This window comes from Poecilia reticulata, linkage group LG8 (genome assembly GCF_000633615.1).
Source record: "Poecilia reticulata strain Guanapo linkage group LG8, Guppy_female_1.0+MT, whole genome shotgun sequence".
NCBI lineage: Eukaryota > Metazoa > Chordata > Actinopteri > Cyprinodontiformes > Poeciliidae > Poecilia > Poecilia reticulata.
In genome coordinates this window covers 18,339,363-18,358,034 of record NC_024338.1, presented here as the reverse complement: position 1 = coordinate 18,358,034, position 18,672 = coordinate 18,339,363, and the positions used below count along the sequence as shown (strand labels likewise).

At 37.8% G+C, this 18,672-nt stretch overlaps 1 protein-coding gene across 1 annotated transcript in view; it reads left to right on the top strand.

Moving 5' to 3' along the window:
- The window catches only part of mybpc2a (myosin binding protein Ca), a 70,041-nt gene that overhangs the window by 41,721 nt on the left and 9,648 nt on the right, over positions 1–18,672 (top strand). Inside the window, exons 14-26 of the mRNA XM_008416568.2 lie at positions 2,295–2,400; positions 2,848–3,017; positions 4,972–5,137; positions 6,728–6,834; positions 6,942–6,971; positions 7,706–7,845; positions 8,397–8,556; positions 9,542–9,646; positions 10,868–11,056; positions 11,187–11,321; positions 12,465–12,632; positions 13,785–13,873; positions 15,644–15,839. Of these exons, the coding sequence (XP_008414790.1) occupies positions 2,295–2,400; positions 2,848–3,017; positions 4,972–5,137; positions 6,728–6,834; positions 6,942–6,971; positions 7,706–7,845; positions 8,397–8,556; positions 9,542–9,646; positions 10,868–11,056; positions 11,187–11,321; positions 12,465–12,632; positions 13,785–13,873; positions 15,644–15,839 (1,761 nt within the window). The remainder of the gene's footprint in view (positions 1–2,294; positions 2,401–2,847; positions 3,018–4,971; positions 5,138–6,727; positions 6,835–6,941; positions 6,972–7,705; positions 7,846–8,396; positions 8,557–9,541; positions 9,647–10,867; positions 11,057–11,186; positions 11,322–12,464; positions 12,633–13,784; positions 13,874–15,643; positions 15,840–18,672) is intronic.

Below are 18,672 nucleotides of genomic sequence, written 5' to 3'. Positions count from 1 at the left end.
AGACAGCAGAGAGAGAGAGACGGAGAGAGAGACAGCAGAGAGAGAGAGACGGACAGAGAGAGAGACAGAAAGAGAGAGAGTGAAAGAAAGAGAGAGAGACAGAGAGAGTGAAAGAGAAAGAGAGAGAGAGTTTCACCTGAGTGAAGAAGTTTGACAAAATTGGTGTCAAATGTTTGAGCTACATTTGTGCTGTTTTGTGCAGTCAAAATTTTAATTTCTGCCGCCATCATTTAAAGATATTAATAAAAACAGTTTCCAGAGGTCATCAGAGGTCAACCGCCGCCCCTCTCACATTTACACAATCTAACAAATTTGTTGTCAATCCGTTCAACTACGTTTGTGCAGCAACAAAACCTGTTTTGTGCTGCTTTCGCTCTGGACCGTTTTTGATTCACACAAGTGAAAACCGTTGCTGGAAGCGCCGGCCACCAGTTCAGTTAGATTTGAAGAAGTCGGGGGGCGACTTCACTCACTCAGGTGAGTTTCTGCTCCGCCTACAGTTTCTTATTTGAGCGCAGAGAAACACTTGTTGTGCTTCGTGTGCCTGCGATGTAATCTGTTTATTTCTCCGCTCTCCGTTTCGCCTTAGTCGTATTTAATAGCCGCACAGCGACGGAAATGTTCGTGTTTTATTTAAAACCAACTGTTCTTGTTAGTGAGCTGACGTATTTATTAGAACTTGACTGAAGAAACTCATTTTTTTACCTTTCTATAAATCTTTTAGCGTGCAGCTCAAAGACACAGTTAAACAATCATATTTACACATTTCAAGGTTTTACTGTTATTGGATTATATTTCTTAAACAGTGGTGTGATAACTGCCTTTTTAAAAGGGAAAAAGACAGTTTGTATGTATTAATCATGAGAAATAAGAGAGTTGACAAATTTATCAGATTAGAAGATGAACGCCCGGATTCCTGGTTTGAGACTGAAGGCTGAAAGTTAAGTAAAAATTACAAAATCAGTCTAAGATTAATCAACAAAAGAATTATTTGCTAGGCAGCATTTTTTTTCATCTCTAATATGATGTTAGAGAAAAAACAGTTTTATGGATTACGGATCTTATTCGTTCATTATATGCCACAAATTAAGTGAGTCAGCCAAAAACAGCAGCTCTGTTTATTTTTTTCTTAAACTAAATCCTTTGTTACAATAGAATTAAAAGCGATATCTCTATTTAAACCATAAACTGGTCTTAAAGGAGCTTTCATGAACACGTGGGCTGCACAAAACACTTTCATTATATTTTTTGCACTGAAATATTCTTTGGTAATTAGATTTTATTTATGCAGCAGTAAAACCAGCTGACCAAAGTCCTGGAGTTCCGCTTGGGTTGCTAGGTGATGGGCGGAACTCTGCCTGGGTTGCTAGGTGACGGGCGGAACTCTGCCTGGGTTGCTAGGTGACGGGCGGAACTCTGCCTGGGTTGCTAGGTRACGGGCSGAACTCTGCYTGGGTTGCTAGGTRACGGGCSGAACTCTGCYTGGGTTGCTAGGTGACGGGCGGAACTCTGCCTGGGTTGCTAGGTGACGGGCGGAACTCTGCCTGGGTTGCTAGGTGACKGGCGGAACTCTGCCTGGGTTGCTAGGTGACTGGCGGAACTCTGCCTGGGTTGCTAGGTGACTGGCGGAACTCTGCCTGGGTTGCTAGGTGACGGGCGGAACTTTGCCTGGGTTGCCAGGTAACGAGAAGTTTTCGAAATGGCTCGTTTTCCAGACATCATAAGACATTATTTTATTGCCAAAGTATTTTTTTTTAAGTGTTTGGGTTGTTTTTAGAAGAAGTTGAGACAAAGGCGCGCAAAAAGTGAGTTTCGTGAAATGGGTCCCCTTTAAAGACTTCGTCCACCATGTTCTGTAAAACTCGTGAAACACCTGCGGTGAAGCTTGCTCACATTTCTGTGGCTCTGAGACTTTGTGCGCTCACCAGCTGAGGGAGTAAAGATGTCTGGAGGGGAAACGGAGCAACGACGATGACAAATAGTCGAGGCTAGCGGAGCGTCAAGCATCACACCCTGTGGTTGCACAATGCGACTCCGGCCGCCTCAGGGGAACCGATCCACCTTCCACCTCTGCAGAAATGTGTCTGGGGGCTTGGATAAGGACTTTAGCGGCACACTGTGACATTATTCATTTACAAGTGATGGCTTGAATTTCTGGGGTTTACAGTCCCAGAGACGATTACAGCTGAACCGTTGGATATTTTGACGTATTTCTGTTCAAGTTTTATCAAAAAGTTAAATTCCTAAAGTAAATACTTTGAGTTTATGACTCTGGGCGTTTCATTTGTCCTCAGAGCCTCCGGTCACCATCACCAAGCAGCTGGATGATGTTCACACTGTGGTGGGGGAGAAGGTGGAGTTCGAAGTGGAAGTGTCAGAGGAAGGAGCCAACGTTAAATGGTGAGAGCACAAAACCGTGGGGATCTTAGGCTGAAACACTAACAAATAAATAAAAACGACTTCAGAAGGTCACCTTTCTGTCCAGAGGACGACGTGTGTAGCCAGTACACAGCATTTAGTATTTTAACTGGACATGAACTATAATTATGATGTATTTTTAAGGTAAGGATAAGCAGATCTTTACTTCTGTGTGCAGAAAAGTAATTTTTAGGAGCTGGATTGAACCCAAACTACACCTGCAGTGGAGGAAAGACACGTGGAAATGAGCTGTTTTTGTTTGCAACATGAGACTGTTGGAAAACTGAACTACATTAATTTAAAATCAGCTTCCAGAATAAAAAAATTTGTTTTTTTTTTCTACTGCAAAATGAAGCAATTAAATTACATTGAAACACTTCAAGTCAAAGCGAGAGAAAGTTTTGATAGTTTATGAGTTTTTCTCCTCAGGATGAAAGACGGAGTCGAGCTGAACAGAGACACGGCCGGATCCAAGTACCGGTTCAAGAAGGACGGGAAGAGGCATGTTCTGGTCATCACTGAAGCCACGAAAGACGACATCGGGACGTACTACGCCTTGACCAACGGCGGAGAGTCCAGCGCCGAGCTGGAGGTCGAAGGTCACAGGAAGACTTGATTTATCCAAACTTTTAGATAAGCTGTAAACTGTGACGGCGTGTTGGGGCCGTTTTAGAAAGAGAACATAAAAAAGGACGAGCAAATTTTCACCAAAAAGCCTCAAAGCGACAAACAATAAAGAAACATAGAATTTTGAGTTTGAAAAGTTTAAAATTTGCTAGAAAAAACTCATATTTAGAGATTAATCTATGACATTTTCTTGAAAAACAAATGTTTTAATTTGAAAAGTCAAAAATTTGCTTGGAAAAAACTCAGATTTTTATTTTCTTAAGCAACTGTTTGAGTTTGAAAAGTTGAAAATTTGCTAAAAGAAAAAAACCAATTTTTTGAGATGAATCTCAGAAAATTTGAACACAAAAAAATCTGAATTTTTGACACTTAAAACTCAAATTTCCAATTTTGGGGGGAAAAGTTTTGGGATTAATCACAATGAATTAATCTCGTTTTTTTTTTCCCCCTAACATTTTTTCGTACTTTTCAAGCTCAAAAATGTCCAAGTTTTTTCTCATAAATTTCCGAGATCTCAGAGTTTTTTGGCAAAAACGTACCCGTCCTTTTTTGTGTTTTTCTAACCCCAGCATGGTAAACATCTCACTGAGCTCTCATGGAAATAATAATCAGCTGTTATTTAAAGTTTACCAGCTCGAATCTCCCTGCAATTTAATCCGAACGTGTTGACGTTTTCCATTCTGACAAGCATGAAAAGGAGTAAATTAGTCATTACTTGCGTGGTAATTAATGAAACTTGGTTAATTCCTTGTATCTGCGGCTCTCGGCATTCGTCAGGCTCATTTTGTTTCCACCTCTCACTGGCTTCTGCTTCCAGACGAGTCCGCTAATTGATTATGGTGTGAAAATTGCCGTCCGTCCTTCTCTGTTAATTGGGGGGATTACTGGGAGTCCAATCATAGATCTGCCAACATCAACATGAAGCTGTGACAGTTTCAGCTCCCTGTGAGAAAATCTGAGGATAAAATAATCTGCATTCAAAGGATTCGCGTTTCCGTCTCATCGTTTGTGATACTGTGAAGCAAACACATGATTAGAATATGTTTACTAATATAAGTAACTTCTGAGTTTGTTGCGCTGGATTTTACTTAGGAGTGTCACAGATTTAAAATCTTGTTCTTTTCACTCTCAGCTTGATTAAGTGAAAAACATCACTTTATTATGATTTTCTATTTGTAAGAATACAAATATGTTTTCATATCACTTCCACTTGTAATCGTTCTTTTGATTACTTTCTTTTCTAAGAAAGAAATTACAGAAAATATTCTCAAAAAGTGGCTTTTATTTCGCTCTTTAAGTTGCGCGACAGAGTATTGAGGCCAATGAGAACGTAGTCATGAAACTAGCAGAAAAAAGACGCAATTTTACCATAAATTAATATTTAAATTACCAAAAAAAGTTGTTTTAATAAGAAAAAAAATCTCAGTTTCCGTAGTTCATGGAGTTCTTTCTTTAAAATAGACAATTGTTTCAACAAGTATTTCAAAGTTTTGCTACTGATAGTAATTTGATGCTTAAAAATCTAATTATTTTGGGGTTTTTTATGTTTAGAGATGAAGCATTTAAATTAAGCATTATGTCAACACTTATATGAATATATAGTTTTGGAGTTTTCATAAAATCATGACTTTTTTCTCATAATTAAAAAAAAACGATAAATCTTAGCCTGACGCTTGGAGTTGACCTGAATTAAAAGTCCAAATAAATAGAAGCTGTAAAACAAGATGGCCGCCGTTGGTGGGCTGACGTTACTCTGAACTAAGGAAACCCAAGGAGTTCATTGGTTAAAAAAAACAACAAAAATACACTATTTCCCCCAAAATTAAATCTCCAACAATTCATTTACATAAAGCCAATTAATTGCCACGCCGTAGTAAAACCGCGTTTTTTAGCTGATTCTGCTAAAACCTCGTTATGTGTGTGCAGATAAGGAGCTGGAGATTCTGCAGAGCATCGCTGACGTGACGGTGAAATCGGCTGAGCAGGCCGTGTTCAAGTGCGAAGTGTCCGATGAAAACGTGACGGGAAAATGGTTCAAAGACGGCGTTGAAGTTCAGCCCAGCGACCGCATCAAAGTCTCCCACATCGGCAGGTATTCCCAGACTAAATATCTTAGTTTTGTCGTATTTCAAGTGTACTAACTTACAAGTTGGAGAAGTACTTATCCCACTGTGACATTGTTTCAATTATAACATTGGAAAAAATGTCATTTTGTAAGAGAAATAATCTGCTTTTATCAATTATAAGGACTTATTTACTTAACACAAGCTCCTGTTTCTTGCTGAAAAGTTATTTTGTGTTATTTCAAGTGTACTAAGGTAGTTTTACTAGAAACTAAACAAAATACTTGGTAAGATTTTGAGTTTTTGCAGTCTGTTCAGTCATTCAGAGCTTAAAGGGCTTCGATTAGAGCATTATAAATACAAAGAAAGCAGCAAAATGTGGTTCTAGTAGTTTGTGTAAAAGCAGTTTATACCTTTATTCTAACTACTTTTTGTTTGTTTATCACTTGGAACCTAACTTTGTGTTTGTATTTGCAGTAACTGTGAAAAAGCTGAAGAAATATCCAGTATTTCTAAAGAACACTGAAAAAACACTAGGGGTGTGTAATAATATCGATTTTGCGATATATATTGATATTTTCTTTCCTAGAAAAAAATCGATATTCATCCTCAAGAATCGTAACATCCAGCTGTCACCTTGCTCACTCACTGCTTGCTTCGCCGGGAGAGTGATTCGGTCATCAGGCTTAGAGTGATTCCTTCAGATGTTAAGTGTTAAAAAGGTATCAAACTATTCAGAGCAGGTGCTTGGTGCACTTTATTTACTTTACAATGCATGTAAGCTACAGTTTGTACTGTTTCAATTAAAAGAAACATGTTTTCTCACCACTTCTTTGATTCATTTTGTCCAGCTGTCGACTTTAAGTCTGTGTCCAACCAGAGCCAGGTATTGTGTAGTTGGTGCTTTTAATCAGTTTTCAGTTAAATTAATCCAGTCCAACTCTATAACAGTCACAAAATGTCACCAAAATCACTCTGTCCCTCTAAAATCTTTCAGAAAATCGCAAAAGAGTATTGAATTGTATTGTTTTCTGAATATCGCAACATATATCGTATTGTGAGCAGAATATCGTGTATCGTATCGTGAGATTATTGTATCACTACAGCCCTAAAAAACACAAAACCTTTCCAAGTACTTTTAGTTTCTAGTACAAATACACTTGTAATAAGACTAAACTAATCCCTTATTGTATTATTGGCTTAGTATTACTGTAGTTATTTGAGTCTCATTTCAACATGCTCGCAGTAGAAACTAGACCAAAACACTGGGTGAGGTTTGTGTTTTTGCAGTGCACTGGCTGCCAAATGGCTTGGCAAACTTACTACCAGAGGGGTTTTTTTTTAGTCGTTTGACCTATTTTTGCAGATCGGCTGCAGTCTGTAAGGCGTTAACCTCTGAAAACACAATAAAAGCTTCCTCAGATGGAGCACACACCCCCAGGGGTCTGGGCTTTTCACACTAATCCTTCCTTCTCCATCAAAACAGGAGATCCATGAGGCGATTGTAATCCCACCAGGTGAAAGCCTCAGATTGCGTCATCTTCCAGGATAAACGGCAGGTCATAGAAATAGTTTTGTTTTGGTTGTTTGTTTGGTAACATCTGCCTAATTATCCTCAGGATCCACAAGCTGACGATCGATGAAGTAGAGGCTTCGGATGCAGGAGATTATACCTTCGTCCCAGACGGCTACGCTCTTTCTTTGTCTGCCAAACTCAACTTCATAGGTGAGGGTGATACAGAAAAAAAACATTTTGAGCTTTTAACGTTTTTTAAACATGCACAAGCCTTCAGCAGTTTTTTATTTACTGAGAATAATTTCCTTTTTTCTTAGAGGTCAAGATTGAAATTGTTCCCATAGAAGGTAATTCTTCTGTTTTTATTCAACTATCCAAAGAGTTGCATGACGAAATGTTTTGTAATGTTTTATGGACACTTCGGAACGATACACTGCAAAAACACAAAGTAACATCAAGCATTTTGGTCTACTTTTTAGTGCAAATATCTAAATAAGACTAAATTAACTTACAATTAACTGTTCAGCAAGATATAGGAGAAAATAATGCCTTAATATTGATTTAAAAAATTACTAGCAGAAAATATTTTCCTCATGTTACGAGTGAAATCATTTTCCAGTGTAACTGGTATTACTACTAGCAATGCATAAGAAAAGCTCAATTTTTACAAAATATGTCTCTTTAAAGCTTTTGGGAAAAAATTAAATCAGGTTCTTAATTATAATTAATCATAGCAAAATGTTTGAGTTAAAAAAAAGTGTGAAGCTTAAATTTGCCCCCAAAAAAGATAATTTTTTCCAGTCTTTCCCATAATCAGATCAGCTGGGAGAGATGGAGAAACAGGATGAATTACTAAAATTATTTTACTGTTGTAGACAAAAAAAAAAGTGAAACATCGTTTTACATGCAGTTATCCACTATTAAAGCAACAATACAGTGTTTGGTAATAAAACATTAAGAATTGAAAGTTAATCAGAACTTTTAAGCAGCCATGAGGATGATAAGATAAGATAAGATAAGATATTCCTTTATTAATTAATTATCTTTGTAATTTAAATGATTTTGGATGATCACATGACAGAACCTCCCAAAATCCACCTGAACTTCGGCGGCAGCGGCGACGGGAACGTCGTCACGGTGGTGGCTGGAAACAAACTCCGCCTAGATGTTGAGGTCACAGGAGAGCCGACCCCCGTCGTCTCCTGGATGAAAGGAGACCAGGTGAGATTTAAAAATGTTTTTAATCCCCACCTGGTTATGCACTCGTTTTTATTTTGGAAGATTGATTGTTTGCTTACTGATTTTTGGAGCCCAAATAAGCATTTGAGTATTTGAGTTTACACCAAAGGGCTGCAGGGCAGACGTCAGTGACCTGGAACCTTCATCTAAGAGACATGTATGGAGCTCTGGTAGTGCCAAAAAAATCTTGCGTTTATATCATGGTGATTTAAAAGAAAAATCAGTTAAAAATGTCTAAATTTGTTATCATTTTTAATTTTTTTTACACTGGATTTGAAAAAAATACAGGAGTTGAAACTTACAATTGGAGTCAAATAAAGCAATTTCTTATTGTTTTTTATATATAATTTGACAAAAAAAATGTAAATACTTCAAAAATGAAAACAACAATTTTAGACTCGTGTTAGCTTTATTTTCAGACTAAAATAATTGACATGGAGTTTGTAACTGCAGGGAAAAACTAAATTAGATTTGGCTTTGTTATTTTAAACACATTCTTCATAAAGACGTTTAAAGGCTGCAGTTTGTGACAGGTGATCTCTGAGAGCGAGGGACGGGTCCGCGTGGAGACGGAGAAGACCGTGAGCAGCTTTGTGATCGACGGGGCGGAGAGAGGAGACGAGGGTCCCTACACCATCAATGTGACCAACCCAGTGGGAGAGGACAAGGCCGAACTCTTCATCAAGGTTGTGGGTCAGTTACCGTTTAGTTCTCCGTTTACATTTTTATCTCTTGGCACCTAAAGGTGGGCTATACAAACCTTTTTCTTTTCCACAAAATCATTCTTAGATGATGAGATTTCAGTCTGGTCAGGTCAGAATCGTCACTTTAAATCCAAATAACTCAACGTTTACACTGAAATAGCTGAGAACAGAATATAATTATATAACCATACATCTTGGAAAAGCAGAAGTAGAGCCTCCTTCGTAAACAACAAGAATGCAGCAAGTAGTTTCTGGATGGTAAATCGACAACAAGACATTGTTGTACAGCACGTACTGAGATTAAACTTTTTGCAGTAAGTTTCCATCATTAATGTTTACCAAGAAAGTTCACCAGTGTTATTTTGGCAGCTGCTTACATTCCACCCTCTGCTGTTGCCGACCTTTAATCAAATGAGCAACATCAACCTCTAATTTCCCTTTGGGATCAATAAAGTATTTTTACATTGAATGTAGCTGTAAACCCAGCTGTCCAAATGTCCTGGAACTCAGCCTGAGTTGCTAGGTTACGAGCGGAACTCAGCCTGAGTTGCTAGGTTACGAGCGGAACTCTGCCGGGGTTGCTAGGTTACGAGCGGAACTCTGCCTGGGTTGCTAGGTTACGAGTGGAACTCTGCTGGGGTTGCTGGGTGAAGGGTTAAATATAGAAGATTTTTGAAACAGCGCATTTTCCAGACCCCAATAAACATTAACTTATTTCTAAAAGTTAATGAAAACCATCTGTATGTTTTCTTTAGACATTTGGTCTGTTTTTAGAAACAGTAGAAACCCAAATGAAAGTGCAAAAACCTGTGGATTTTGCATAACAGGCCCCCTTTCAGCTCAAATTAGCAGATATTCCCAATATTTGAAAAGCTACGGCGCTGTGGAAGATAGTTAAATGACCTCTAACGTCTTTTTTCTTTTCATCCAAGGACTCATTTTAATCATAGTTTCTCTCTGACTGTAACCTCCAGATATGCCCAACGCTCCCAGCAACATCAGGTGCACATCAGTTGGCGAGGACTCTGCCATCATCACATGGGAGCCTCCCTCGTTTGATGGCGGCGTTCCTGTTAAAGGTAAACGCTGCTACACGCCTCGTCTGATGTTTCCACATCTGATGTCCTCCCTGGAGAAAACAGCTTCGTGATCTAATGGATCCGTTTTCATTTCATCCCAAACGTCTCTCAGATTTACAGTGGAGAGGGAAAGCTTTTGCCTCCTGTATGGATTTCTTCAGTTTTTTCTTTTTCTGTAACACTTACAGAAAAAGAAAAAACAGGTCATCAAACAATTTAATATAAAGTTCGATTTTGAAATTATTTCATTGTTTACAGTTACTTGACTGACATTTCTGAATATTCTATTCAATACAAGTAACTTCAATGAAGATAGGAGAAACATTTTAACCAAAAATATGTGTGAAACACACACACACACACACACACACACACACACACACCTTCAGTTTATGTCAAAGTGAGACCTCTTTTTCACACACCAGCTTTGTTGATCTTAACCTGGTGAGCTTGTTGGATCATTTTGAGACTAAGATTATTATTTATTCATTGTCATTATCCTCTCCTAATGCACGTATTACTTACTGTAGGGTTTAATTTTATTCAAAGTTTAGGTTTTGTATTTATTTGTATTATATATTTTTTTATTTTAGTTCTTAAAATGCTAGAATTTATACATCTGTTTGATTTTAAAATATTAAATCAGATTTTATGATCAGTTACTCAGTACTTGAATATCATTTTTACCAAATAATTTTTACTTTTACTTCAGTAATATTATTGTGAAACATTGATATTCTTACTTGAGTAAAATTTCTGAATATTCCTTCCAATACAAGTAACTTTAACAAACATTTTAACCAAAAATCTATGAAACATGGATGCACAAGTGGAATTTGTTAAAGTGAGACCTCCTGTTCATACACCAGCTTTGTTCTCTTATTTTCTATCTGCTATATCTGTTACAGTATTTACTGTCATTACCTTGTTCTAATTTACATATTACTTACTGTAAATATTGATTTTATGTAAAGTTTAATCTTGAGAATATTGATTTGAAAATGAAAGTTTTGTATTTATTTGTAGTAGTTTAATGACGTCATTTCAAAAATATTGAATCAGATTTTATTATCAGTTACTCAAGTAGCATTTTTACCAAATACTTTTTACTTTTACTTGAGTATTTTCTTGGACAGCTACTTTTTATTTTTACAAAGTGAAATACTTTTGAAGTCGTGCTGCTCCTTTTGAGTAGATTTTTGGCTGCTCTGCTCACTGCAGGTTACCTGCTGGAGAGAAGGAAGGTCGGTTCAACCAGATGGACCAAACTAAACTTCGACGTTTACGAGTCCACCACCTACGAGGCCAAGAAGATGCTTGAAGGGGTTCTTTACGAGATGAGAGTGTTTGCGGTCAACAGCGTCGGCGTCTCTGAGCCCAGCGCCACCTCCCAGCCCTTCATGCCCATCGGTGCGTCGTTGACGGAGCGGCTAATTAACCCAGGCTTTCCACACGGCACTCATTCTGACGCAGCTTAACCTGCCTTCCCTTCCCGTTCATTCCAGGCATTAAGGTCTTAATTAGCTCTTGTGTCTCTCAGCCCCCACCAGCGAGCCGACTCGCCTCACTGTGGAGGATCTGACCGACTCTAGCTGTTCACTCAAGTGGCGACCTCCAGAAAAGGTCGGAGCCGGCGGCCTCAACGGCTACATCATTGAGTACTGCACAGAAGGAAGTAAATGAAACAAATCGTATCTGAATGCATTAGACAGTAGTGTGACGTGTTGTATGAGCTTGGGCTGCAACTAATGACTATTTTAGCAATCGATTATTCTATCGATTAATCGTTTATTCTATAGATTAATCGATAATTTTTTAAATCAATTAATCAGTTTTTATATCAGATTTTCAAACATTTTTTGATTAATCGGTTGCTGTGTTGATTAATTAATTTTTATCGATTAATCGTTTATTCTACAGATTAATCGATAATTTTTTATCAATTAATCAGTTTTTAAATCAGATTTTCACAATTTTTTTGATTAATCGGTTACTGTGTTGATTAATTAATTTTTATCGATTAATTGTTTATTCTACAGATTAATCGATCATTTTTTATCAATCAGTTTTTATATCAGATTTTCAAACATTTTTCGATTAATCAGTTGCTGTGTTGATTAATGAATCATTTTTATCGATTGATTGGTTATTCTATAGAATAATCAAATATTCTGTCAATTAATCAAATATTGTACTGATTAATCAAATAAAAATGGTCACATTCTGCAGATTTTTCATTTAACAACTTATTGCTAACAATATTAGAAATACATTTAAAAATACAAATAATTAAATAAGAAAATAAACATTTAACTGCCTAAAATTAATCATTTATTTAGTAAACGATTGATCATTTGTTGCAAAGGATGCATCTGCAGCGAAAATACTTCTGAAATCAACATAAAGCTCAGACCTTTCTGCTTGACTTTAAGGAAATAATAAGTCTTACCTAAGGTGAAACACTGAGTCAATCGGGAACAAATCAAAATGCATTTTGATTATTATTTTATTAAGAAATTAAGCTAAGAATATGAGCAATGAGGAGTTTTTAACATATTTAAAGACAAATGAGCTTTATTTATTAATTTTTTTATCTCGAGTGCAAAATGTTTGTTTTTTTTAACAGCTTTGGCTTATTTACTGTTCTTACAGCAAATGACTTACTCTAGTTTATGATTAATCGATTACTAAATTCATTATTTCAGTAATCGATTAATCGTTTCAGCTCTAGTTCGAGCTGATGCTCCTTGATGCTAATTTTAAATGATATCAGCTGTTTATTTGCTGTCAGGGTTTGATGAATCCTTTGTTTTCCCAGGTGACCAGTGGGTGCAGGCCAATAAGGAACCAGTGGAAATGAGCCAGTACACGGTGAAGGGCCTCCCCACCGGGGACAAGATGCTGTTCAGAGTGTTTGCAGTGAACGTCGCTGGACGCAGCCCCCCCGCCACGCTGGCTCAGGCCGTCACCATCAGGGAGGTCGTAGGTAAGAGACTCACCTAATGTAGCTTAAAGTTCCCTGAGCAACAAGCTTTAGGCTTTTTTCTTTAGTTTTTCTCTAGTTTGGTTTAGAGCTGAAACGATTAATCATGATTAATCGATTATTGAAATAATTTTCAACTAGTTTAGTAATTGATTAATCATTAATTGCAGTATACAGACTCAATAAAAAATAAATTTTGTTAAATAATAACATATTCAGAGCGGTGATTAAACCAGTGGAGAAAATATACACATTTTGTATTTAAGACTAAATAAACTTTCTCTTTAATTATGTTCTACCCAGAACTCTGCAAGTGACAGTTTTAGCTTCACCTGGTTCAAATTATGTAAACAAAATCTGCTATTAAGCACCTTTTGCCACCAAATTATTGATATATTAATGTTAAATTAATGCTAAATCAAGCAGAAAGGGGTAAGATTTTTATGGTAGAAGTATTTTTAGCTGCAGATGCAGCATATAATAAATGTTTTCTTATTTAAAAAAGGAAATGAATTATTTTTTTATTTGCATCTTTTAATGTTTTTCTTATATTGTACCCAGACGGCTTAAATGGTTACATGGAAATCCTGCAGAATGTGCCACTTTTTAAAATCCAACTAATCGATTAATCGTCAAAATAATCGATTAATCGTCAGAATAAGATGAGATCTTTAGATCTTATCGATTAAGTTAAGATCTAAAGATCTTATCTTAATCGATCCAAGATCTTCAAATCTCTTTTTCTCCAATTTCTAACTAACGATTTAACAAAATAATAATTACAAATTCAGGTTTTAGCAGTTTTCCATATTTTTACTGGATTTCCACAACAGAAAAGCACTAAAACTGGATCAGTTGTTCTTGTCATCAGGTTGGAAAATATTTTCTTTTAAAACAATTTAATTTTCCACTTGTATCAAAATCCAGTAGAAGAAAATGTTTTAAGTCATTCAAAAGCTTCATGTTTTTATGTTTTTTGACAACAAATTTCCTATCTTAAAGATGATAAGTTGTCTTTTTTCGACGGTCGTTGATATTTTCAGCTCTTGACTCGGAGCAAAAACGTCTCTTTGGATTGTTAAGGTTGCAAACCTCTGGATTAATGTTGGGAACATTAACGCCTCTCTTATTAGCGCAATCCGTCTTTTCATGCAGAAAATCCAAAGATTAGACTCCCTCGCAACCTGAGATCCAAGATCTTCAAAGCTGTGGGGGAGAAGGTGAACCTGGTCATCCCTTTCCAGGTAAAACTGACGTCTTTGTTCGTTTGTTTTCCTTACATGCAGAGGTTTCATGTTTGCAGATCAAAGCCTCTTCGACTGCGTTTGAACATAACAGGAAAACTCAAATCAGCCCTTAATTATTATGTTTAGCCTGAAAGTTTCAAATGTTTCTGGAAGAATCAACTTTATTTTTTTACGGTAAAGCGGTAAACAAGTTATTAATATGGACTCTTTTAAAATAAAAATCAGAAAACGCATCTAGAATTGAGCCGCTGGTGGTGGTTCATGTATTTTTGTTAGCGTATAAAAAGGTTTAAGTCATCAGTACTTTAGTACATCATGTATCCTGATCAATGCTCTAGCAAAGAAACTCTAAAAATGTGGGTTTTAAAGGATCTCAGTGTTTCAGCTGTTTTGCAGTTTTCTAGACGTTTGTTCCAGATTAGAGAAACATAAAAACTGAAGTCTGAATGCTTAAGAACAGGAGATTTAATTTAAGGATGACTGACTGAAACCAAGAGGGAGAAAATGGAGCAGAAGCAGGAGTAGCCCCAAAACAGAACCCTGTGGAACACCAGACAGGCGTTTCCAGAAACATCCAGTGCAAACGTCTTAGTGCACTTGAAATAAGACAAAACTAACTTAGAGTAACTTTTTAGAGCAATAAATTAGCTTCATTTATGCCAATAACTCCTCTATATTGATTAATCTCCCGTGTTATAAGTGAAATAATCTGGAACTAGAACCTTTTCATCAATATTACTGAATTATTTACTTAAACTCCTACTTCTTGATAAAAGTTACGTTTAAGTCAGTTTTGTCTTATTTCAAGTGCGCTCAGATATTTGTAGTAGAAATTAGACTGAAGACGCCTGGCAGATTGTTGTGTTTTTACAGTGTAAAGCCCCATTTAGCAGCGTCAGATGATAAACGGCATCAAAAGCTGGAGTCAGGTCCAACATTCACCTGCATCAAAATATCCTTTGAGACTCAAAGAAAAGCCGTTTCAGTTAAAACTCTGACTGAAATCAGCCCAGAATCAAGAGCCTACGTCTTAAACGCAACGTTTTCTGCTTTATTTCCGCAAGAATTTGCTGAAAAATGCAGCAAATTATCTTAAAAAAAACCCGACTGTGCAACAGATCCAGGCACATTTTCTCGTGTGTTTTGGATACTAAAAGAACCAACAACTGAGATTCCCCCTGATGGCTGCATTTTCTCTGTTTCATCTCCTGGAACAAAAATCCGTTTTGTAAATATCGCCTGCAACAGAGAGAGAGAGCGAGCGAGAGCTTTAAAGGCGCGAGGACAGCTACAGCATCTGACAACAACTTGCAAACGATGGCGGCGCTGGTAGAGAAGGAGCCAAACGCAAGCGGCAAAAGGCTTGTTGTAAACGAAAATAGACAGGAATAAAGTGATTCAGAGGAGGAAGATGAGATGGAGAACGAAGCTGCATGATGATCTCCAGAGACAGAGAGAGCTTCAGCCGTTCTGTCGTCTTATATAAGAGGCGGACATTTTGCTCCTGGAGCTGTTTTTGTTCCAATAAAACTGGAGAAATGTCCAACCCGATTTTACTGCCACTGCTGTCTACAGTCCAGCGGAAAATACATCCAGCATCTTTGTTTTTACAAACCAGGACACGTTTAAAATAGTTAGAAAACGTCTTAAATCTGACATGAAAAACGTGTCTGAGAGGAAGAAAGAGGGACGGTTGGTGCTTTTCACCTTTACGGTTCTTCTTTGACGTATTTGTGTCGATTCCTCCTGATTTTTCTGTGACTGCAGGGAAAACCTCGACCCGTCGTGACCTGGTTCAAAGACGGAGTCCTGATGGAGGACAAATCCGTGGGAACTCGCACCAGCGAGGTGGACACCATCCTGTTCATCCGCTCTGCAGAGCGGAGACATTCAGGGACGTACACCCTGTCCGTCCAGGTCGAGGACAAGACGGACAGCGCAGACCTGGAAATCCAGGTCGTAGGTCAGTCACTAACGCCAGCCAGCATGGCAGCCGACGATCCAGATTAACAGCGTTTCAGGGCGTTACAGATGGAACATAAGGTGTACATTCCTGCCAAAAAACTCAGAAATTTTCTAGAAAAACCCTGGAAATGTCTGAGTTTAAAAGGTCAAAATAAAAATGTGAAGAAAAAAATCATACATTTTGAAATTAATATCAGAAGTTTTCTACAAGAAACATGGAAATTTCGAAGTTTTAAGTCAAAAATTTGGAAATTTCTAAGTTTTAAGTAAAAAAATTAGCAAAAGAAACCCCTGGCATTTTAAGATTAATCCGAGAAGTTTTCATAAAAAAAAATCTGAGATCAATGTAAAATGTCTCAGTTTTCCTGGAAATTTTTCAGTTTTTTTGGAGCTCGGAAAGTTCCAAGCTTTTTTTTTTCTATCAAATTTCTGAAATCAACCTCAAAATTTTGACTTTTTTCCAGCAAATTTTCCACTTTTGGAGCTCAGAAATATCCGTGTTTTTTCTAGCACATTTCAGAGATGAATTTTAAACTTATGAGTATTTTCTAGAAATTATTTGACTTTTCAATTTTGCAAAAATTTCTTCTTTTTTTGTATCTTCAATGCTCCTAATAAACTGTCATAAACTGGAGACAAGAGTTTATTAAGTTTGATTTTTACAAACTGTTTCTCATCGGTTTTTACACTTTAAAAAATAAATATTGTTATCATATTGTCGTTTAACAAATAATATGTTTTCTTACCAACTGAGTGGTTTATTTACCAACATTTTCTCTTATATTTTGCTACTGCAGAAAGGGAAATACTTGATTACTAAAGTAATAATTTGCTTCAGGAACCTGCACAGCCTTGCAGATTTAACTCTTTTAGTTATTTTTCAGTTTTTCTTCTTAAACTCATCACCTGCGCGACATTTGCCCTCCTTGTGTTGCATTTTCTCTCATTAGGATTAGAGCTTCACGCTTGTTCCAAATTCACAAGGTACTACAAGATTAGGAACCTGTTTCCAAATCTGCGACATGTCGAGATTTCTCCTCCAAACTTGATGATAATTCCTCATTTCCTGATCCGAAGGGCTAAAAGCAGCGAAGCTTCAAAGAGCTCATTCCCGTCTGAGACGTAATCCTAACTCCGCCGCCGCTCCTCCGTCCTGCAGGGCTCGTCTCCGTGGGCCGGGGCTCCTTGGGGATTATTTGCACGTTGACTGGGATTAGGGTTGGATTGTGAGGGCGACTCAGTCACTTAGCGGAGCTGGGAAGGTTGAGCTAATGAGAGGCTCAGATGGCGGCTGATCCGTCACCACGCTGAGGACTGCAGGAGCAGCAGAGTGAGATTGACGATGAACGCTCGGCGATGCCGTGCAGTGCTCCCTCGGCTGCTGCTGCGCTGTGACACACGGACCACACAGACGAGAGAATAATAACAGGCTTCATTCTTCTTCTTTGTCATGCAAAGCATGCTGCTGCTTTGCCAGTTTTCCTTTCTCTGTCTTCCCTTGATCCCTTTTCTTTGCTAAACTAATCTGCCAATCTCTCTAATCTGTCTAATCTGTCAAATCTCCGCCGCTGCAACTGTTGATTTTTGCCTCCCGTTGGGATTTCTCTCCGTCTCAGAGCCGTCTGGCAGAGTTTATCCTTCACTTCTGACAAGTCTGTCGTGGTTCTGTTGGACCTTACATCAGCCCTCGACACGGCGGAGCTTCCTGTCCTTCTGGCTCGTTTAAAACTCGCCGTCGGTGTCAGCGCCTCACTTCCTGTCTGACAGAACATCCTCTATGCTTTATGTGGGGTGCCACAGGGCTCCGTCGCTGGCTCCCTTCTCTTTTCCCTTTGTGTCCTGCCACTAGGAGAAGTTAGATCTGCACACAAACTGCCCCTCAAATGTTATGCAGATGACTTACAAAATTAGGAGGACGTATTACGCAAAATACATATTTTGGACATTTTTGTTCTTCTGTTTGGGTTCCCACTGCTTCAAAGTGCTTAAAAAAAACAACTCTGACAGTTTATAAGTTCATGTATTTTGGTGACTAAAAAGTCTCCGGAATGTAACGTCACAAATCGGCAGGCGCTGCCCGTCACCTAGCAACCCCGCCACCTAGCAACCCCGTCACCTAGCAACCCCGCCACCTAGCAACCCAAGCAGAGTTCCAGCAAAAGACTGAATGTATCTTATTTGGTGACACACAGATGTGGGTGTCCTGACGTTTAAGCTAAATAAAACTGTCAGAAACCAAGAGGTAATATTTGATCAGGAGTTTAGATCTGCTGACCAGTTAAATCTTTCTTTAAAAGATTAATAATAAAAAACATAAGATTGTCCTTCCACCGTTAAATCTTTCGTTAAATCTGTTAAAGTTAAATCTGTTTTTAAAACATAACGTTGGTTTAAAAGATTTACTTTCACTGACTTGAAGAAGGCCACTCATGTGTTTGTTAGTTTTAGATTCGATTATTGAAGTGGGTTTATAATGGTGACCCTATGGCTACCATGTAGCGTAGCGACATTTTTTTCCTTATTTTTAATGTTGTTTTCTTTTTCTTGTGATTATATTTTTACTGTAAAGTGCTTTGGTCACCTTATGGCAGGACAATAAATCAATAACGATATATATTGTGATTGCAAATTGATCAGTATCAATAGGTAGAACATTCAACATATAAAATATTCCCTGAACTCCCTGAATCCAGAACCGCACAGCATTCTGGGAGACGTAGGCAGAGAAAAGGCTTTAGCTGCTCAACCTCACTGCTAGCTAAGCTACGTTGGTGGCATCAACTAACTCACTCACTCTTTGGTTACCTAGCAACTCACTCACTCTTTGGTTA